Source organism: Lentinula edodes (genome assembly GCF_021015755.1).
Source record: "Lentinula edodes strain Le(Bin) 0899 ss11 chromosome Unknown C8R40scaffold_37, whole genome shotgun sequence".
In the NCBI taxonomy this organism is placed as follows: Eukaryota; Fungi; Basidiomycota; class Agaricomycetes; order Agaricales; family Omphalotaceae; genus Lentinula; species Lentinula edodes.
The window spans coordinates 337,708-358,041 of NW_025764343.1; the positions used below are offsets into that span (position 1 = coordinate 337,708).

General features: G+C 45.7%; 8 protein-coding genes and 2 non-coding genes across 10 annotated transcripts; 5 read left to right on the forward strand and 5 right to left on the reverse strand.

Moving 5' to 3' along the window:
* Nucleotides 1-442: 442 nt before the first annotated feature.
* Nucleotides 443-1,289, reverse strand: C8R40DRAFT_1072529 (uncharacterized protein; the record flags this gene model as incomplete). The annotated part of the gene is made up of 4 exons (XM_046226471.1): nucleotides 443-800; nucleotides 861-958; nucleotides 1,015-1,155; nucleotides 1,230-1,289. 4 exons carry the CDS (start codon nucleotides 1,287-1,289, stop codon nucleotides 443-445), a joined length of 657 nt encoding a protein of 218 aa, XP_046082591.1.
* A 773-nt stretch (nucleotides 1,290-2,062) lies between these two features.
* On the forward strand, nucleotides 2,063-4,464 carry C8R40DRAFT_1239842 (uncharacterized protein). The gene is made up of 2 exons (XM_046233494.1): nucleotides 2,063-3,628; nucleotides 3,684-4,464. The coding sequence occupies exons 1-2, from the start codon at nucleotides 2,151-2,153 to the stop codon at nucleotides 4,108-4,110; spliced, it is 1,905 nt and encodes a 634-aa protein (XP_046082592.1). The 5' UTR covers nucleotides 2,063-2,150; the 3' UTR covers nucleotides 4,111-4,464.
* Nucleotides 4,465-4,500: 36 nt separating this feature from the next.
* Nucleotides 4,501-9,450, reverse strand: C8R40DRAFT_1122168 (fungal-specific transcription factor domain-containing protein). Its single transcript, XM_046228849.1, has 15 exons — nucleotides 9,226-9,450; nucleotides 9,126-9,153; nucleotides 9,031-9,069; nucleotides 8,914-8,979; nucleotides 8,550-8,853; nucleotides 8,456-8,467; nucleotides 7,552-8,370; nucleotides 7,469-7,478; nucleotides 7,320-7,411; nucleotides 7,155-7,263; nucleotides 6,820-7,035; nucleotides 6,561-6,766; nucleotides 6,381-6,512; nucleotides 4,974-6,329; nucleotides 4,501-4,918 (listed from the first exon to the last, which is right to left on the reverse strand). The coding sequence occupies exons 1-15, from the start codon at nucleotides 9,293-9,295 to the stop codon at nucleotides 4,886-4,888; spliced, it is 3,492 nt and encodes a 1,163-aa protein (XP_046082593.1). The 5' UTR covers nucleotides 9,296-9,450; the 3' UTR covers nucleotides 4,501-4,885.
* Nucleotides 9,451-10,484: 1,034 nt separating this feature from the next.
* C8R40DRAFT_t205 lies at nucleotides 10,485-10,581 on the reverse strand. Its single transcript has one exon. It is a non-coding gene; the product is annotated as a tRNA-Leu (tRNA).
* A 104-nt stretch (nucleotides 10,582-10,685) lies between these two features.
* Nucleotides 10,686-10,782, forward strand: C8R40DRAFT_t203. Its single transcript has one exon. It is a non-coding gene; the product is annotated as a tRNA-Leu (tRNA).
* Nucleotides 10,783-10,869: 87 nt separating this feature from the next.
* On the reverse strand, nucleotides 10,870-13,467 carry C8R40DRAFT_1122189 (batten's disease protein Cln3). The gene is made up of 13 exons (XM_046228850.1): nucleotides 13,270-13,467; nucleotides 13,196-13,203; nucleotides 13,079-13,141; nucleotides 12,828-13,018; nucleotides 12,708-12,774; nucleotides 12,583-12,655; nucleotides 12,422-12,521; nucleotides 12,096-12,363; nucleotides 12,026-12,039; nucleotides 11,944-11,964; nucleotides 11,767-11,868; nucleotides 11,406-11,632; nucleotides 10,870-11,212 (listed from the first exon to the last, which is right to left on the reverse strand). Exons 1-13 carry the CDS (start codon nucleotides 13,314-13,316, stop codon nucleotides 10,996-10,998), a joined length of 1,398 nt encoding a protein of 465 aa, XP_046082594.1. The 5' UTR covers nucleotides 13,317-13,467; the 3' UTR covers nucleotides 10,870-10,995.
* A 34-nt stretch (nucleotides 13,468-13,501) lies between these two features.
* C8R40DRAFT_1162692 (mitochondrial inner membrane protein) lies at nucleotides 13,502-14,227 on the forward strand (the record flags this gene model as incomplete). The annotated part of the gene is made up of 5 exons (XM_046230268.1): nucleotides 13,502-13,580; nucleotides 13,639-13,683; nucleotides 13,740-13,942; nucleotides 14,005-14,137; nucleotides 14,190-14,227. The coding sequence occupies 5 exons, from the start codon at nucleotides 13,502-13,504 to the stop codon at nucleotides 14,225-14,227; spliced, it is 498 nt and encodes a 165-aa protein (XP_046082595.1).
* A 324-nt stretch (nucleotides 14,228-14,551) lies between these two features.
* C8R40DRAFT_1054740 (uncharacterized protein) lies at nucleotides 14,552-15,357 on the reverse strand (the record flags this gene model as incomplete). Its single annotated transcript, XM_046224949.1, has 4 exons — nucleotides 14,552-14,707; nucleotides 14,762-14,977; nucleotides 15,035-15,157; nucleotides 15,214-15,357. 4 exons carry the CDS (start codon nucleotides 15,355-15,357, stop codon nucleotides 14,552-14,554), a joined length of 639 nt encoding a protein of 212 aa, XP_046082596.1.
* A 578-nt stretch (nucleotides 15,358-15,935) lies between these two features.
* C8R40DRAFT_1054503 (FAD dependent oxidoreductase) lies at nucleotides 15,936-17,250 on the forward strand (the record flags this gene model as incomplete). Its single annotated transcript, XM_046224932.1, has 2 exons — nucleotides 15,936-17,084; nucleotides 17,143-17,250. The coding sequence occupies 2 exons, from the start codon at nucleotides 15,936-15,938 to the stop codon at nucleotides 17,248-17,250; spliced, it is 1,257 nt and encodes a 418-aa protein (XP_046082597.1).
* Nucleotides 17,251-19,140: 1,890 nt separating this feature from the next.
* Nucleotides 19,141-20,204, forward strand: C8R40DRAFT_1122199 (uncharacterized protein; the record flags this gene model as incomplete). Its single annotated transcript, XM_046228851.1, has 3 exons — nucleotides 19,141-19,163; nucleotides 19,279-19,377; nucleotides 19,431-20,204. A coding segment is annotated over exon 3 (305 nt), but the record flags the coding sequence as incomplete, so codon positions are not given.
* Between the last annotated feature and the right edge of the window lie 130 nt (nucleotides 20,205-20,334).

The window sequence follows — 20,334 nt, forward strand, 5'->3', positions numbered from 1 at the left end:
GTGTACAAATATACACATAGAATCTTCTTGAATTTTGGTTCCAAGATGTCACTGACTTGTTGCCAACTATCACCTAGCTTCGATATGAGAATTATATTGGGTAGTATGTTCCAAATCCAAAAAGCTTTCATAGTGTACTATTCGTAATGAGTGTAAGAAGAATAGCCTAAGCTAGAACTGCTTCCTCTGTTCTACAGTCCCAGTTCATATCGCTAACATAGGGTCGTCAGGTCATGAAAATCACGGGTACTGCTGTAGGTAGTGTAGGAGGTATGGGATTAGTGAAAAGTCCAGGCAACAGCTAGGTCGGGTGAAACAGAGACACGGGAGAGCACAGGTAACCAATAGGGTGAATCCGAAATGAGAAACAAAATATCATATGAATTAAATTGTAAAACAAGTTTCCTAGTTGCAACGCAACATATGCCTACCGCCATACACTTTACAGCATCAACGCCAGAACAACAGCACCGAAGAATGCACTGATCCAGACATTGGCAACGACGGAACCAATGGCACCATTGCTGGAGGCAGCAGCAGATGCGGTGGTGCTTTTCGAAGAAGACGTGGTGGATGCAGCGGCGACCTTGGCAGATGAAGATGCAGCAGACGTAGTAGCAGCAATTGAGCCAGTGGTAGAACCACCAATGGGTGCCGTTGACTGTCCAGCGATTTCTGCAGACACGGAGGAGTTGAAGGTTCCTGTCATCGACGCCATGCTGAATAGCGCAGAGAATGCCATCTCAGGGTACGCATTAGTGGTGTTGTCTGTGAGCGTGAGAGATTGGATACGAATGAAGCTGCGGAAAAGGGTCGGAAAGCGTCAAGATAAAAGAACAACATGACAGTGAAAATCTTACTATTCCTGGCCGCTAGGGCCGATGCTTGCATTAGGAGTGAACTGTATAGAAGAGGTGGTCGAAACATTGACAGAAGCTGTGACTAATTGTAAAAGAGTCTAGAGCAAAGAGTTATAGGTCAATACTAGCACAAGATTATTCATAAGTGACATACCTGTTGATTTGCGTTTCCAGCCCAGATACCCACGGAAGCATTTCCCCAGGCGGGGAGCAAAGGAGCAACGTTGTTATCCTCCCATGTAATGGTAGCGGTTTGTCCACCGGTATAAGTGGAGGCGGCCGTTGGGGTGGTAATCTACGTGTGCAAAACGCGTATATCGTTAATTGAATCTATTCTCAGTACGACAAACAAAGCAAAAAAAAACTCACGAAAACGGTTGCGACAGCAGAGGAAACAAGGGCGGAAAGAAGGGCGACCTTGGCGAACATCTTGTGAATATGTTGAAAAAACGAAGTAGAAGGTTGTGATGGTTTTTTTGAGAAAGGGCGAGCCTTAAGTTGAACGAGTGGGTGGGTTCAAGAGAATGTGGGGTCTGCTGAATAAACAGAGGAGTTTCGAAGACGAAGGTCTTTGTACGGTGACCGCAAAAAGATGATGGTCGTTGAGGGCGAAAGATGGAATATTACGAATGTTTATCGCGTATTTAAACCATGACATGGTCCACGTGGCCCAGGCACAATCTGCAAGCGCCTCAGCACCGTACCATACAGTCAAGACTGCTGTACAGTGCCGAGCTCATCGCTTCGTCCGCAACCAGTACTGAAGTCTAATTGATTCTTGAAGCCTGGAATCGGACGCCTTGACTGACGAATGAACGCTGTTTCCGTCTCTTACCGTGATAATTACATTTACAAGACTCGTAAATAATCTGCGCACTCATTTTTGAATACTTACAACAATGAACAAATCGCCAACGATCGCGACCAACTAATACTATACATTACCATGATCGCAGTAAATGCGCAACTTCATGCAAAGTGTACTGACTTTCTGTAACCTGAGCGAGGAGTTCAAGTTATAGGGCGTCGTGGTCAATGTTAATGTTGATCCAGCGATTGAATGATAACTATTCAGACAAGTAGTCGCGAAGAAGGCTGACGTTGAGGCTTGAGCTTGAGGCCAAATCGATAAATAAGAATCACCGTCGAGCACCGTCGTTGAAAAGCGTTGAAACCAAAGAGGCGCTCGGTAGCCCGGCTCGCGATTACTAGCCCATCGGCCCGAGCGCTTATTTTGTGCACGATTTGACCAATTCCAGCCAACTCGTTAACGACGCCCTACAGGCAATAATGGGCTCGCACGGCCATGGGGCGACACCGACTCCTACACCGAGGGAATTGGTCCTTGTCTGTATATTCCTTGCTCTGTTGTTTTTCATGTCCCAGCACTCTGCCGGCTCAGACAATTCGTTTCTCGCAGATTATTCACCCCCTTTACCTCCTCTGAAACTAGAATCTCCTCCTTTGAACCCATTTCCTTCACCATACAAGACAGAGTCTTTTATTCAAAATGACGGACTGGTTCGAGAAACAACAATCATCAAGCACGTACCGGGGTGGACCATCATCGATTCGTTGTACATGCACAACGGGACTTATTATGTTGTCACCTCCAACCCGCCAATAGATCCCCCTCAGACGAAATACGACCCCGCTCAATCTCCATTCCTCAAGCTTCCACCACCAAAAGCAATTCTCAGTAAAGGACACGACATATATGGTGCTCGCGGTGGAATGGGCAACGACCCGCTGCGAGCACCAGACGAACAATATCTCCAGTATGTTAGCACGGCAGAGTTTCAGAATCTCTTCGGTATCGATCTGTCTGTGAACGAAGTAGATGAAGGCCATGTGCACACTGTCCCTGGCTTAACATTCATCCTTAACGACTCGCCTCAGTTCATCACACATTACTACCATTTCTGTGCAGAGTTGTGGTTTGGTGTATGGCGGACATATGCTTCCCTTGGTGGTGGACACAAACTTCCCCCTCCCACACGAGTCCTTTTTCCGAATCTTGACAGTGCTCACTGGAGAGACTACGCTAACATGAATCAACTATTCATGCGGAGCTTATTGCCTAGCACTCAGATGCTCTTTTCGCACGATTGGTACGATTGGGTCTCCCTTTCTGTCATTCACAAGCCCACCTCGGAGTCAAAAACGAATGGAGGTACCATGAAAGGCAAACCCATACTCTTCCCTCGGGTCCTCATCGCCGATCGTTCCGCCGCTATGCCTGCGTTTAACTATCAGCGATTTCAACGTACGGCTGCCGTTCCCTTTGGCTTGCTTATCCCACAAGGGGAAGAAGGCGGTGATTGGTGGTCACCGGTTAGAGATTCTGTCAGAGTATTCGCTGGATTGGACGACGACTCTGCGAATGGATCACCGACGAACCATGAAAGCCGATTGCAGCTCGAGTCCCAGCGCACTGATGTACAATCTGCACTCATTCATCAATTACCGAACCCACCCCACGATCGACTGACAGTTCAGGATTTGATCAAACCCACAGTCGAGGAAAGGTTCTCAAAATGGACGGCTCCGCTACCTTCTCCTCCTTTTGTCGGATCTGAGGATTATGAGACTCTCAAGGAGAATTTCCTTGTTCCATTGAAGCATCATGCCAACCCCGAAGGAAAGACAGATGCATTATCGTTACTCGCAACTTCTTTGACGAGGCAACGAACCACACGGCCTGTCGTGACATACCTGTCCAGGCAAGATTGGAATCGGCGCAAACTGAAAACTGAGGACCACGAAAGGTTTGTTCGTTCATCTCCAATTTTTACTAGTAACTTGAAACTAAAATATCTACAGGTTAGTTGCCGAATTGAGAAAGCTTGAAGTAGAGCTTGGCATTGAAGTAATAGTCGTTTCTGCCGAAAACCTCTCCCGATGGGAACAAATACGTTTGGTTGGCCGTAGCACTATCCTCATTGGTGTACACGGTAACGGGTTAACCGCCGAGTTATGGATGAACCTCGGCTTCCGGTCGACAGTGATCGAGATATTCTATCCTGGCGGATGGGCACACGACTATGAGTATACAGCGCGCGCGATGGGCGCAGGCGGAGGTCTCAAGCACTATGGGATATGGAACGATCAAGTTCTGACTTCGCCGGGTTTCCCCCCACCGTCGTATCCGCCTGGGTTTCAAGGAAATGAGATTCCAGTAGATGGGAAGACTGTGGCGAATTTGGTGAGAGATAGGATAACGGCTGCTGGTCAACTTGATGATGGTTAAATTTAAAAGTCGCTACTAACCAACTTCGACTACGAAGATAGACGAACATGGAAGACGGAACTTTCTTGACTTACATTGAACGTGACGAAGGCGAAACGATTTTTTCGTCTTTAGTTTTTGCCTTACTTGTTAAAAAGTGATCCTGCGATGGCAGGCATGGACATCCGGATTAGAAGCTTTATCGAATATCTTCCAGTAATTTTCCACTTACCAAATAATCGGATCACAGAAACACCTCTTTCAAGTTTCCTACTATTCTCCCTTGTATCATGGAATATACTAGGTTGTAATACACATATATCTATTTATTGATACTGTACTTAGTTTGGAACCGATGTGGTACGGATTATGTGGTTCAAACATTCTTAAGTGCTGCCTGAACGCAGATGTGATGCAAATCGTCGAGACATTCATACAACCCCTCAACCATATCAGGAAGTAATTACAAATAAAAATATAAGTAGATGGCAAGTTATCGCTGAGGCCAAGTCGGTACGGGTACATACATACAAGGCAAGAGCAAGCAGGACAACAGTATTGTAAAAGCAAAGCAAAGACGACCAAACAGACGGATAATCGCAGATAATGGTACAACGAACATAGAAACGAGAGCAAGGGAGCAAGGGACAACAAATTGGAAAATGAAGAGAAAATGCGAAAACGGAAGTGGAGCATGATAGACGATATCACAAAGCAAGAAGAGAGCTGTCAGTAAGAGAAATACGAGGTAATATGGTCTAGATGAGTCGAATATAAAGTAGCGATATGTTCAATGTCAGTCTTCCAGCATTAGTCTTGGAGAACCAACCTGGTGAATCTTCCGCGTCAAGGAAATTTCAATATGGACAGAGATAAAGACTTACTTTGTACATATACGACCGCCACGTCTCTTGCAACCGTGGATCTTCAGCCGCCATTCCCTGCATCGCTGCTTCGGGTGTGTATTGTTGATGTGTATGGTTATACTGCTGTGGTTGCTGCGGGCCACGACGCGGGGCATGATGATGATTGTACGCCACCCCTTCCGCCACGGTTTGATGTTGGCCATTCGGCCAGTAATTACCTCCTGCAGCTATGCCATCATGAGGATGAGATCGTTGATTGTGAGCTTCAAATACAGCTTCAGGTGAAGGATAATGTCGCGGCGGTGCGGAGGATGTAGGGGAAATCGAGACATCAGATGATATTGGCGAAGAATGAACGGGCATATACTCTGTAGGTATGGCGTACATTTCATGCTGAGGTGGATGAGAAGGATCAGGTTGAGTAGAAGGGTGTTGGTGGTGTGAGTGGAGATGCGAACGATTGGGAGGGGGTCGATGTTGGTTTTGTTGATGAGTGACTATATGAGTATGCTGCTGCTCTGATGATGTCTGGGAGGCATAGTGGTAGTGGTTCGGTAGAGGCACCTGTGAGGCTTGGTTGTATTCGCTATGTCCATTGTATCCAGCGACTCGATGAAGATTTGGATGTGATTGAGAGTGTGAAAGGGTTCGCCGTTGATCTTGCATTAGTTGATCCTGCACATGAGCTGTAATTGGTAAACCATTTGCGATAGAAATAGAGGATTCCGATGTAGGAGAGTGATGGTAAGAATAATGCAATTGCTGCTGCTGTCGTTGGGTCTGTGCGTATGCTTGGGCTTCTTCCTCAGCGACTCGCAGTTGTTCTTCTTCCCGTTGATGTATTAGGCGTTGCTCCATATACTGCCGCTCCGATCGTTCCTGTTCTTCCGATTTCTGCTGTTCGAGTTCACGTCTTTGCTGCTCGTATTGTTGTCGTGCCAAATGTTCCGCTTCATATTGATGCTGTCCCGATATCTCCTGACTAGCATAAGGTCCCATGAGTAACTCGTTGAAATTCGGATTATTATATGCGTTTTGGAGTTGCGCAGAAATATGCCCCTCAAACCCATTAAGCTCTTGCACCAGGGTAGGGTGCACCTCGGCAAATGACGGATTCGTTGTCAAATGACTTTGAGAGGGTGAGCCATTTGGTGATTGAGAACTTCGTGCACTTCCATTAGAACCTGGGGAACGGGCACTAGGCGTGCGTGGGGCCTTCGTGGCCACAGTATGCGTTTTGCCGCTGAAAACACTGATCTCATCGGAGCCAGTATTGGACGGACGAAATATGTCGTTGGAGATGGCTGGAGGGATGCCATTGCACGTGTCATAATATACTTTTTGTGCCTTGCCCAGTAGTCGTTGCACGATGGGCTTTAGTTGTAAGATTAGAGAAATTGATATGGGTACTACTGCGATACTTACAAGGAACTTCACCGCTCTACCACCATGACGAGCAGCCTGCTCAAACAGCTCGCAAGCAGACTTCAGCTCAAATAAAGCTGCAGGCGCGACCTTGGATCTAGATCCGTGCGTTACAACAGATGATATCATAACCTGCGATGACCGTTATAAGCGCCTGAGCTGAGAGGAAAAGGAACTTACAGTTGAAGAAAATGCATGTGTCCAAAGGACCCAAAAACGAGCGATTTGAGCCGGAAACATGGTGAACTGCTTCCGAACAGCATTGAGAAGGTCGCAGGCACTGCGATATCCAGCGAGGAATGAGGGTGCATACTGGCTCTTAATTGGATCAGTAGGATTGCTTTGGATTGCATGCGTGAAGAAACAACGGTGAATATAGAGTAGCGCTGGTAATACTGTAAACGGATGGTATAGGGAACACAACGTAAGATGGACTCACTCAACTCTCGATAGTTCGTCGGCATGCAGTAACTCATCGTCTCTTTTAAACCAGCACCTTCTGGTATAGGACCCTGCGCATATTTGGGCAATTCCATATCTCGAATTTTGCGATCCAGGTCCAAAATTATTGAATATTTTGGTGCACGCGAGGTGAGAGTTCCTTGAACAACTGCAGATACACATTCGGCCCCGAAACGCGCCTTCCAGAAAGGGACTGTTGCCCACACATTGATTCATCAGCATAAGATATGTGTAGAAACAACATAGTGATGTGCGATATGAATAAAGTCAATGAAAGATAGCTCCAAGAGGTTATATGATTAAACGACTTACAGCTGGGTTGAACTGTTCCGTCATCCGAAATCGTTCCATCGGGATCGTAGGGTAATTCACAATCCACAAAGGGAAGTGAAAATGTGGCTAATCGGCCGGTAGCGAGACTCTAGAAGATCGAATCTGGGTTTAAAAAATCAACGCTCAGTTCATGAGATAACAGACCTGCCAGCAATCTGTAATGAACAGTTCCCAAAATAGAGCTCGACGTTTCTGGACTTCTGCTGGCGGTAACTTCCATCTTGCACAGTCGCGATCTAGGACCTCAAGACCTTAGTCCTACATTCAATCCTTATAGCTGAAGATATGCTCACGTAAACCAATCTAAAATTTCGAACAAAAAGTGAAGTGATGGTAATCAACATGATGGTCAGCAGAGCAGTAGGATTGACCTCACACTTTGTGCCAGCTTGGTAGCCATACCCATCAACGCCCATGTACTTTCAATACTATTTTCCCCGCTCCTCATTCCCTCATAAATGCCCATGAGAGACAAAGCCTGTACAGTAGCCACCGATGGCGGTCGATCCAATAAGCCCTCTAGATTTAATCCGACTTTTGTCAGATCGTAGTAACGTTCAGACTGCATGTTATCCGGGGCGGCAGGAAGGTTAACGTCTGTCAATGCACCGAAACAAAACACCATGAAGAGCAGTGCAAGGTCATGAGCGCCTCCGGTCCTTGCGTTATGTACAGCAGATGTGGAAGAGCTTTGATGAAAATCCGCAGGAGGATTCGGGTTGGTTCCAAGGGGAGAACTACTACTCATTGTTCCAACACCGAGTCCAGACCTTGCAAGAGGAGGGGTATCTACACCACGATCTCCTACAGATACACCTTCTTGGTTCAAAGAAGGAGCAACAGCAGGCCGCGGAGCTTCAGTATACCACATAGGCAATATCTCCTCCACAAGTTGTCGCTGCGTGACAGCACCAAAAAACCAAGGAGCTTGCTCAAGATAGAGTTCGCATAAGCGCGACGCTTCTTGCCATGGTGGAAGGAAGGTGTCGACGAGATAGTCTAAATCCGGAATAGGCTGCGAAGCAGGGAGCGGGAAAGAGTGTGACAAGTTACTTAGAACGGTGGGCAGGCCGCGAGCTTGAGCTGCTTGTTGCTGCCATTCTCGGATGGTTTGCACACCGTTCAGAGACTGACCATTGACCTGGGTGGTAGAATGGGGATCTCGCCCGTCTAAAGGAGTGGAAACGGTCTCTCCCTGAAGAAATACAAGGAACCAACGATTGAGTGATAGGAAATGGTAAGTTCGTAAATTCTGCCCCGCTATGAAAAACGGCACGTACGATGAGAAGACTCTAAGCAGACGCCACATAATTAGGAAGGAGAAGACGGTATAGCTCGTTAGAATTGACTACGGTGCATCATCGTCCGACTTACTTCGGAGCCCGCAGAGCGGCCATAAAACGTTGACGCACCATCCTCTCTGATCGCCAACGTACCGAACGCATCAAGGTACTGGGAATCCTCCATCTCTTCTTCTTTCACTTTACTGTCTGACTGAATCGCAGCATGCAGTTCCAAGCTCGATTTGATCTTCAGTAAGTCACGGTCAAGCAAAGGGTGGGGTTCTTGAACACCAGTAGTAGAGTGAAGTATAATGAGAGCATCTTCAAGAGAACGTATTCGGTCGCTCATTTGTTCAATCTTCGCGTGTAGTTTTTCTGTATCTGCTAATACAAACCTGGTGAGGATATCAAGTAGTCGTCAGTGTCAAATCCTTTGCTGAAGTGAATAAACTCACCGGGTGCCCTGACCAGTGATAAGGACTCCGTTTGGACAGATACTAGAGCAACCTCTGCGCTTACAACTACACGTATTTGTTGGAAATTGTTGGAAACTTTCTGGAAGAAGAGCTAACCTTGAACATGGGACGGTCTTGTCGCATTTCAACTTGAGCCTAAAATGTAGTGTGAGGCCACCGATGTATTGCTCTTCGACCTCAAGACATCCTACCTCCTGCATTCAGCACAAGAAAGGGCGCCTGATTATAGTGGGGCAGGCAAAGTGATTAAATAAAGTGAATAATTAGCTCGGCTAATAATGGATATCGCACCTCTGGCACGCTTTGACTCTTTATCTTGTGCGCGCTGCATTGTGGGATCCTTTCGCGTGGCCTGGGGCATGGCAGCTCAGTGCGTCGGATGATGCACAAGCACCAGTTTGGGAGGTAGATGGTGGTGAGAGGTAAAAACACGAAATTGACCATGTCCAGTGTACGTACAAAGTCGTGTCAGCTGTTTCCGGTAACACCGTTGGAGGCACGACAGAAGAATTAATCACAAATCTATTTCCGAAAGTGGATGACTTTCTTTTCAGATCATTTTCAACATCGTGCAAGACCACTTTCTCCCGAAAAGATCCCAGATCGTCGTGCAAAGTTTTGCTTCACAAGCCCAAATTCTGGGTGTTGGAGCAACTTCACATTACTGTAAAACAAAATCTAGCACTACATAATAAGCTGATACTTCATATATATTACATATAAGTATTCGAATCGCTTCTGACGTGATTTGACCGTGACCGACTCGGAGCCCCTACAAACTCGAAGGTTCACAATCTTCCCGCACCATCCAGAAGTAGTACACTCTCGTCAACGATCTCACACATCCAAAGAATTTCTTCACCATAGCGACTTGATATCTGGCTTAAAGCTTTGTGAGCGCACACTACAGGAGCCTAGAGCTTGCTTCAGGCCGGCTTGATTGAAAGGAACTGAAAAGGATCAAATCATGGATCGTCAAAAAAAAACATTTACGCTTTACCGCCGCCACCTTGACGACTCAACTCGTCCGCCTGAAGATTTGCCCTCCCTTCTTAGTTGCCTCTGGTTGCCTTTCCCAGAAGGTGAGATATCTTCCATGATGTATGCCATAACAGTATGCGGCTCCATGGTCCAGATCATCAACGAGTTCAGGAACGAATCGAGAAACAACGGACAATGTGAGGAGCCATTGAGGACATACGAGGACGAGAGATTCCAAAAGATTCCCCGATATTCCCTGCATATTCCTGACTCTTGACAGATATAATATGTTCTCAACTCTGGGCCAAACCTTCGGAATCGGGATACGTGGTACCTTTCCAACTGATGGTCATCGTATAGGGACCATACGGTAAAAACCCACATTCAATGGATTCTCCCGTCCTCATTAATTTATCCTATCTAAGTAAAAACCTGTAACATTACAACGAGATGGATTCAATGATCACCGCATAATAGCTTTGTAGGCGACTTCGCACTCACGATACGAGTTGCAGGGCGTCAAAAGACGATGGGAATACTGTAACATGTGCTGTAGATAAGGACAAAAATGACAAGAGTGGGACTTGAACCCACGCGGACATTCGCCCATGAGAAAGGAAGCACTACTGCTTGAGTCACACGCCTTAACCGCTCGGCCATCTTGCCATACCATTGTGAGGTGAGTCGTTATTATATAATGCATCACTACTCATATTCTGATGTTTGGAAGCCTTGAAGTTCAGTTAACTCCTTTCCAGCAAAGAATTAGAGGCAAGATGGCCGAGCGGTTAAGGCGTGTGACTCAAGCAGTAGTGCTTCCTTTCTCATGGGCGAATGTCCGCGTGGGTTCAAGTCCCACTCTTGTCATTTTGATTCTTTAATGTTTTGGTGATGTTTTGTTCTCAGTTTTTTTTTCGTATGCCATCTATGTATCTATGTACTTGTTCCAAGGTGTTGTACACGTGTTAACAGAGCAATCGATTAATGCCAACACAGCAGGCTACTTATATAATATACGGCTGAAGTGGATACAGCTAAGTAGAGTGGAATGCAAATACTAAACGCCGTTGGCTGTTTAATTTACAGTTCTTTACAGAGCATCTTTCCTCTCCTGGTTTGAGCTTTACACAATGCGAGCTCCGTTGGAACGGCGAGCAGAGATGCAAAAAGAATTCCAGATGAATCAGCGAACCCAATAGACCCGATTTTGAATTCCTTCTCTTGCTTGGCGCGTTCCATATTGTGAGCACTGCTAGGGTCCGGGTGCTCCTGGTTGATGCGATAAAAAGCATTGACACTGAATAGAAAAGAGTTTTGGTACCATCAGCGAACGCGGAACGACGGAGGGGATGAAGGGAAAAGGAAGAATGGAAGGACCGGTCTCCGAATCGTCGGATTCAAGTCGAACCAAGAACGAAGCGGCATTCACTACTCATACAGTGAATTTTCCAAGGACCTTTCCATGGCTTCTCAATTTACAAGGAACTCACTATGCTAGACCTCCGCAGATGCCTTCTAAGCTGATTAAAGCGAACACTGTTATGATGCTTAGGCCTTCGGCATCGTCTGCGTAGAATCCAATCGATGACTCAAACGCTAACAGGAGTAAGATGAAGCCTTGCAGCACAGACGGCAGTGGAAGAAGATTTGGTGGCAACGGAGGAATGCCTATGGATATAGAGGACCGGGATAGAAAAACAGTTGTTTGATATATGAGCTATTAGAACAGATAAGAATCGACACAAGAAATTGACGTTGTTCAGAGCCAAATGAATGAAACAAACGTAGTAAAGAGCGAAGAAAGAGTTTTGAATTAGTGCCAGAGAAGTAACAGTAGAGTAGGATGCTTACCTGCCACAGGGGATAGTAATCACGGATTGTATGGATGATTTTGCTCAAAAGCCAATATCTGTCAGGCGAAGGGACAGGATAGAGTAATGTCGGTGCTACTCCCTAGGGCGAGAAAATATGTTAACGAGACTCAAAGCTGAGTAGGAACTTGCAAGAAGTCGTAGCGTCAAGACTCACCTGATTGATTGTATATTCAAACTGAAGGGAAGTAATTATAAGTAAGACCGGCGACATTGGCGCTTGGGAAACAGCTACTCACAAGATAAACGAAGACTCATGTAATAGTAGAGATTAGTGTAAACTGCATGAGACATTTGTGAGGTACTTACACAATGGTAGCATATATCGCGTTAACAGCGGACGTACTAGCCTAACTTTATCATTGAATGTTAACGAGACGTTCTTCCTCGGTCCGGCACGGAAGCTACCCTCCTCTTCTCCTAATTCTTCTTCAGTCGCTGCAAGGGGAGTGTAAGGGAGGGTAGATCCCTGTACATTTGGGCTTTCATATCCTGAAGGAGGTATTGAGGTGTATAAAAATGTTGAACTACTTGGCAGGAGGAAGAAATACGTTGCGGGTATGATGAAAGGTAAGACCTAATATTTTTATCAAGATTGATTCAATGTCGATTGGTATCTGAAAGGATATACTGACAGATGAGAGTCCCACCCCAACGCGAACACCAAGCCCGCGAACCTCCCACCACAGGAATGCTCCAGCAAGTCCAGCGGCGCCAGTACCAGAGGCGAAGTATCTGCAAAAGCATAGCAATTCGTATAATGACATATATAGACGAAAGAAGAAGAGCTCCGTACCCTAAACCGTGTCCTGCCACACTTGGAGGTGCATATGTTGTGGAAAGTTGAAGAAAGGTAAGTTCTCCTAAACCTAATGACGATTGAGCAATGGTTCCATTATTGATGATAAGTTGGAAGGTTGCCTGAAGAAAAAGAAGCTAATCCTATGCCTATCAATCTCGCAAAGAGACTATCAAAGAGTGCGACTACCTGTGCAAATCATAAGCATTGACGCAGGAAGAGCTAAGATTTTACTGCCGCACCAGCATCCCCAATGAACTGAGAATACAACATCCGAATATCCGTTTCACATATCGGATCCGTCCTTTTAGAACATACGGCCAGCCAACTTTGGCAACGAGTGCTGGTGCGATATTGCAAAATGCGATAATACCTTTCGGTGTCGAAGAGGGAACGAGATCTAGAGCGGCTGAGAGAATTATGACATATAGAACTGTAAGATTCGAAGAAGCTTCAACATCACTTTCGCTAGACAATCTTTCCACGTACACACCGTTGTTGATTAACCCAAACAGAAAGAAGGAAGCTCCCAGTTTCCTCATTAGTTTCCGGTCATCTGAAGATGATTGAACGTGATAACGATTGAGTTCAGGTGAATCGAAGAACCGACCTTCAGGTCTGGAATCCAAATCGTCAATGAGATTGCTCTCTTCAGAAAGGACATGTGAAGACAATGTAGGGTACATTTCGAAAAGTTCAGTAGATTCTAAGTTTGAGGTTGCTGGCAACATGCAATAAGCATGTCTTGGGCCGTGTAACAGTGTATAGGATTGAATCGAGGCGCAGTTCGACAAGCACTAACTGCCGGAAAGAGACTCCGATACTCCGGTAGGGACCGGGAGTAACCGGAGGAGCCCGTAAAGAAACGTTTGTGATTGGTAGGCTTTCTCCGCTACCTCCCTCTCTGCTCCAGACGATGAGCTCGTCTCTCATTCTTCGCTCTACGCTACCAAAGGCGCTTGTTAAGCGCTCGCTCATACGCTCTTCTACTCAAAGTAAGCTTCATCACCTTCTAGTATTGGCCAAATAAATATTCATACGGACATTTCACAGTTAGACAGGCAACCAGCGATCGCTTTGCCTACGTCCCTGGTGGCCGTGCGTAATTGCCTGCAACTCTTTGGATACGTGCTCAAAGCAAGCCTGTTCTCTAGCAATATACAAAGGCACCGTGAATGATCCTACAACTTTCCCTCCTCCATCCAAGACCCATGGTTCGTATCACTGGGCATTTGAACGCCTTGTATCCGCCGCCCTCGTTCCTATGACTGTTGCCGCATTTGCTACGAGTGGGACAAACTACCCTATCTTCGATGGTATACTTGGTCTCAGCCTTATAATCCACAGTCATATCGGAGTGCGTCTCGTTGAACCTTTTTGTTCACAGCTTGTGAAAGCTCACTTTTTTTGTTAACTTAGTTCGATTCTTCTGCTGTCGACTACTTACACCCTCGTAAATTCTCTGTTCTTGGCCCGATTGTAAAATGGACTCTACGAGCGGCGACTGTTGGGACTATGGTTGGGGTGTATCAATTCAACACGAATGATATTGGTGCGCTTCGTATGTCATTTTGTTCTCCATGCCAAAACTTATGTTGTTACAGGTCTTACCGAACTCATTGCTAAAGTGTGGGCTGCATGAGTTGAAAGACCCAGGTACGTAGTACTCGGGCTGGTCACGTCGAACGGAAAGCTTTAAGGCTCTTTATTTGTATATTTTCCCTTCCGTGTTCAACGAATCATCGGTACTATGATCTTGTATGGTTGTCGTCCCCAAGTGCGGCCCAGCATCAGGCAGGAGAGGGAAAGAGCATGTGCTATTGTGTAAAGCAACGTTTCAGATACCGGGTTAGAAAAATGTAATTTTCAAAGTATAGTTGACCCCGGCAAACGTATGCTCCCGTAATCGTTATATGTATCTAAGATGAGGTAGTGATAGGCTTTTGCTTCAAACAAAAAGGCTCGGTCAGAGACAGTGTCGAATATTGGCAAGTGTAGTACATACATATGCAACAGCATCGAAGTTGTACGATATGCCGAGTTTCTCCAGCTTGCTCTTTTTATCGTTCTGTCGTCTGAGCAAACGTTTGGTTGCTTTGGCCTGTTCTTCCAGAGTTCGCAGCTAGGAAAAAACACCTGAGTATAGTGTTCCGTTTAATTGAGAAGGTCAACCGACTTTGTTATGCTTGACTCGCGCGACACGCTGCATAGGTACAACTCTCCATTTCCTATTCGCGCCTACCCATAACTCTGGATGAATCTCGTCCTTCGGTATGACTTTGCAGTGGAGGATATGTCCCATGAGTAGGTAATTATTCATCGTCTCCGCAACAATTTCAGCGACTGAGGATGAATCAAATTCCAAAAAACCGTAATGTTTGGATCTTCCGGTCTAAGGTAAAGACACATCAGACGTTTTTGGTCTCCAGATAATCGGCAACGGGTTGACCTTTTTATTTCTAGAGATTCGCAGCCGAGTTACATTCCCAAACTGAGAAAAATATCCCTTGAGCTGATCCTCGTAGAATCCGTGGGGTAGATGTCCTAGATACAAGACTCCCCGGTCTACGGCCTGTAGAGACATTCACATATTAGGGAACACCATGGGACGCATCGTTGATGAAGTACCGGTTGTTTTTTGGCTCTCTCTAGTCTCTTTTGTACTGTTTCGTCGTCCTTCGCTATGGTAGGTAGTTTTGTGATATCAACCGGGGGTCCGTCTATTTCTTCGTCTGAGGAATCGTCCTCGTCAGTCGAAAAGCCGTGTAGCATGCCCTCTTCTTCTTCTTCTTCCTCTCCAGATTGCTCATCCTCGTCATCTTTTTCCTCCGCATCACCTTCTGAATTTGAGTACTGAATTTGAGGATCAGATGATAGCTGCGGGTTAACCCTCAACTTTTTGGTTGCTTTTGCGGGCTTAGAGGCGGAAGACTCAGCGAGCTTGCGCTTCGTTACCGTTCCAAGCCTGGATGATTTTGAGGGCTTTAGTGGAGCCATTGGAGATGCGTTGAATACTAGTCGATGGCAAGAGGAAAGAAAGGTGAAAACTTACACTGCCACTGAGCGCTAGTTACTGATTTCCGCTCATTCTTACCGTAAGTTACATACCAGCAATACCACCTGCATACCATCAAGGTCCTCGCTCGCCGTTGTCCCCATCATATCTGATTTGTGTCTATTCATGTTCAGATTTTACCCTTATCTTCAACCTTCAGATACGCATTAGAAATGATGTCATGCGTATATAAGAAATGAGAATGGCTCTACGAATTCTTTTTCATCTTCTACATCGGCCAAGTACCATTTCTCATTCAGCAATATTCACGAGAGGCTCAAAGCTTTCCTTCAATATGAATGTCAGTACTAATCCTCACAAAGATATACTCATAATCGGAGGTGGAATCATTGGATGCTCAACAGCTTATCAATTAACTCGCCACCCCTCGTTTTCTTCTGTTACTACAACCATCAAAGTCATAGAGGCCTCAAAGCATGGTCCAGCACAGGGAGCCTCAGGAAAGGCAGGTGGCTTGGTAGCGAAATGGGCGTATCCGAAAGAACTTGTGGCTGTTTCCTTCGCAGAGCATGTCAAGCTCGCCCAAGAACATAATGGACAGGACCGTTGGGGATGGCGATTTGTCAGATGCGGAAGTTGGGAAGGTAAAGGTGCCGTGCTCGATGAGGACGCGGAATTCGGCGATGGTGTAGGAGCTGGCGGTCAAAGAAAAAGCTTGGAGAAAACACTAGGACTTGGTGAAGGAACAGTCCACAAAAACGATCCTGCGAGTAGAAAAAGGAAAGGTCTTCCCGACGACTTGCTCTGGGTTGACGAAAGTCTAACTCATACTTACTCCCCGATGGCGGGTGACGGAGACACAGCACAGGTCCACCCCCTTCTTTTCACGAACAGCATGATGGAACTCGCCGCGGAAAAAGGTGCTCAGCTGATTTCAGGTCGTGCGATCGAGCTAAATATCAGTGATGGAGTAGTCACTGGCGTCGACATCATTCATAACGACTCGGGCAAAAGCGAAACACTTCGCGCCACACATGTAATACTCGCAGCGGGTGCTTGGTCTCCATCTCTCCTGGAGTCTCTCCCTATCTCCTCTACCAGAGCTCACAGCATAACAATTCATCCACAACCTTCCGTCGACATTGCTCCTTATGTTCTCTTCACCGAGATTTCCTTACCTGGACGACGAGGACTCACTGTTTCTCCAGAGATTTACGCTAGACCTGGAAATGAAGTTTATGCTTGTGGACCTGGTGATGACTCTTTTCTTCCAAAGAACGTGGACGACGTGACCATAGATGAAGCCGCTTGTGAAAGCATCTGGAAACACGTCTGCGGTATCTCTCCAGAACTTCGAGCCGGGACCGTCAACAAGCGACAAGCGTGTTTCCTTCCCATTGTCGAGACGGGTGGAGGCCCGATCGTTGGTGCTGCTTCCAATATTGCTCAAGGATTAATTATTGCAACCGGACACACATGTTGGGTAAGATTGTTTACTACGTGTGTATGTCTAATTTCACTAATAAATACTGCGTTTGAAGGGAATTTGCAATGCTCCGGGGACTGCTAAAGCTTTGAGTGAGCTCGTTATGGACGGGAAAATTCAGTGCGCCAATCTACAAAGGCTGCACCCATCGAATTACCTGTAGATTAATTTGTTTGAAAGGGCGGGAAGGAGGGAAATTTCATTACCTGTTCATTACCGTTCATTACTTCATGAAAAGGTCTCTGATAAGGGGAATGAATGAGAATAAATAGCCAATGCTTATTCGTTGGTTCCTTGATATTATGCGTCCTTCGTATTGGCCTTTACACCTCTTTACACACTGTACACAACCAGACCTTCGGATAAGCGTGGGCTGATTGATGTCAAACAACCCGGGGATGAAATTTCATTTCGTCCCCAGGCTCACATATTATAACCCAGGTTTGAATTTATGTAATTGGTACTAGGCTGTATGTTTTTTACAAACCTCGCTTCATACAATATCTGTTAGCCCTTGGGATGAATGGCAGTCAAAAATCAATGACACATTGTGAGGACATATCTGACCTGTGTATGACCCAAAGGCTTTGAGGATAATTTTGAGGATAAGCAGGGCAAGGTATTTATCTTTAATACGGCACCATTTTGACCAGATGAGCTTCAAATTTATAGTGCTTCACATTCCAAGTCAAGCCATGCAATTGGCAGGAGGCTAGTTTGCTGAAGATAGACTATGAATATTTAGTAGAGATGATTCATTACAGTAGCAGCAAGATAGTATGATAAATGATTACTTCGACTGATTGCGCACGAAAAAATCCACCACAAGAATCCGCCCGCTCCAAATCATTTCATGTTCCATGAGTCATTCTTAGGTCACGCGAGAAATGTTGATTATTGTTTGGTCTTTTTTTTGCCACGTCGTCAACTTTGTTCAAACGTTCAACATTCAACACTCAACACTCAATGCTCAACGCTGGCCCTTTTCAATCAACATTTAACACTACGAGGATCATTTAAATTAGGACGCAACCTGCAACTAACTCAATGTTCAACTTGTCTATTGAAGATACAAAATATTCAAGGCTCGGACTGCATCATCCCCCCTCAACCTCAACCTTTAAGTTACGAGATTCACTCCAACCTCAAGAATGACATCAAGCTGAACAAGCCCTCTATGCCGCCATCAACTCTGCAAAACTGCCTCAACTGCCTACTTCAACACCACATGCTTCGGGTACATCAAAACATCCCCTTCCCAAGATTCACCAAGCGATTTTTTGTTTTTTTTCACCCGTCCAATTAATTGGTTCCCAGGTCAGTGTGTCTTAAATTTTAAGTTTCATTCTCAGATACATGCTTTATTGTGTTGCACCTTTGTATGTAGATACTAAGTAATGATTCAGTCCAATAAAAGATTTGAAAAATTTGGAAAAGAGCAGGAAAATGAACGTTCCGAGTACTGCAGTGGGCCTTGATTATGTAAATGAGTTGATGCCCAGCCTCAATATTTTGAACCCAGGTTTCAAGTGATGCCGGGGTTAAGATTACGGAAACTGTACTGAGCACTAATTTAATCAGGCTCAGCATCAATTATCGCTGGGTTAAACCTGGTTGAATAGAACTGCACGCCTGTGTAACAAGAGTCGGAGATCTAGGCAAACTCTGGACTCACTTACAATACTCGCCTGCATATACCCAGCAAGTTTTGAGCCTTGAGGCCTAAGGCCTAAACTACATACCTGATTGAATTGTTCTCGGAGCTTCGGTAAGATTATCTGTTCCGAGGTCGGACGCTGACAGCGGAACGCTAGGATAGTATACGTAACCACTTTTTTCAAACCCCCCCTAGTCCTTCCCGGGTCCTTTCTCTCACTCCCTCCCCTGCTCTCCTTCCCTTTCCTTTGTTACACCTTAACGACGCGTCTATCAACCAGAAGTGAATTTTGCTTGTCTCTGACTCGTAATTCGCAGGTGATAGAGCTCATTTGCGAACTCCAGGCACTGTTCAGTCGCATCCCGAGCTCAGCTTGTTTCCGCTTCATTTATTGATTCCCCTTTACGACCTCTCTACGCCTACGAATCCATCATCTAATCAGTACACACATCGACCAACTCACAGGCTACGAAAAAGATGCCACGTCCTTCACTACTTGGAAGCATGGAGCCTCTAGAGTGAGTGATAACATACTTTTTATATTTTTGAAGTATCGCGTTTTAATCGAATACCTCCTTGTCCTTGACAGTGCTTTGTGTCACCACTTCAATGTGGTGAAGCCTTGCTATACATCTGGAGATCCTCTGCCTAAATATATTGACATGCCTATAACGAGAGATGCACACATGCCAAGCCATGCCCTCGCACTGTACCAGTCAACGACCACCTCATCTATTCAACCACTCATAGTTCCAATCGATGCGGATATGTATAACAATGGCTTCCGGGTAGATGATCTCATCCCCCCCGTTGCTCCAGGATCTACTTCACCTGTACCCTTTGTCCATCCCAATTCAGGATTACTCACGGTCTCCCTGCCTCTGGTTCCGATTTCTCTGCCACACATCGCATCTATCCCACTGCTTTTGCTTTTCGGTCTAGGTCTCGAGACCCAAACCAATTTCCTCGCGCTTCATCTTTTACCCCCCAAGTAATATCTGAATTTCCGAACTCGGCTGAGATGGCTCGCCAAATGTCGTTGCTTGCCGAGGAGGAATTTCAGCGACGGGTTAAGTATAATCAGGGAATGTGGAAAAATGTTCTCGCTTTAGGTGTTAAAGACACGAGAATTGTGGAACTTGTCCAGACTGCCTGGAATGTTACTGCAGAGGCCCGACGATTCCGGCAATTCCGGTAAGGTATTTCAATCCTGGTCTAGTAGTCCTGATTTTTTATAACGACACAAAACATGAATTTGTTCTCTCTCCTTTGAACTCTTCCGCTCTTTCTATACCTTCGTTTTACTCTAACATTCTTTGCACTCTGGTACATCCACTTGTAGCCTATCGTTCCGTTATAATCCCTACACATTAATCAGTAATCATTTACCTTCGAAGTTTTCTGGTACATGTTCGTTATTATGTAAATTTGCTCAATAATATACTTCTGTTTCACGAAAATTGGTGGCCATGGATAGATAGATCGTTGATATGCTCCTCGAGACTCGAGAGGGTGAGGTGTCGAAAATTCAGATCGGGGACACTTCCCTTTTTGAATAGATCTGGGGTCAAGTCAATACATAAGTGGAGG

What these genes read in the sequence shown, in the direction of transcription:
- C8R40DRAFT_1239842 (XM_046233494.1), top strand. Translation starts at nt 2,151, where the DNA reads ATGGGCTCGCACGGCCATGGGGCGACACCGACTCCTACACCGAGGGAA. An exon ending in AAAACTGAGGACCACGAAAG is followed by an intron (nt 3,629 to 3,683) that starts GTTTGTTCGTTC and finishes AAATATCTACAG; the next exon opens with GTTAGTTGCCGAATTGAGAA.
- C8R40DRAFT_1122168 (XM_046228849.1), bottom strand. Translation starts at nt 9,295, where the DNA reads ATGCCCCAGGCCACGCGAAAGGATCCCACAATGCAGCGCGCACAAGAT. An exon ending in AGAGTCAAAGCGTGCCAGAG is followed by an intron (nt 9,154 to 9,225) that starts GTGCGATATCCA and finishes CACTATAATCAG; the next exon opens with GCGCCCTTTCTTGTGCTGAA. An exon ending in GGCGGTCGTATATGTACAAA is followed by an intron (nt 4,919 to 4,973) that starts GTAAGTCTTTAT and finishes AAGATTCACCAG; the next exon opens with GTTGGTTCTCCAAGACTAAT.
- C8R40DRAFT_1122189 (XM_046228850.1), bottom strand. Translation starts at nt 13,316, where the DNA reads ATGTTGCCAGCAACCTCAAACTTAGAATCTACTGAACTTTTCGAAAT. An exon ending in GTTTGGGTTAATCAACAACG is followed by an intron (nt 13,019 to 13,078) that starts GTGTGTACGTGG and finishes CGAATCTTACAG; the next exon opens with TTCTATATGTCATAATTCTC. An exon ending in TCAGTTCATTGGGGATGCTG is followed by an intron (nt 12,775 to 12,827) that starts GTGCGGCAGTAA and finishes TGATTTGCACAG; the next exon opens with GTAGTCGCACTCTTTGATAG.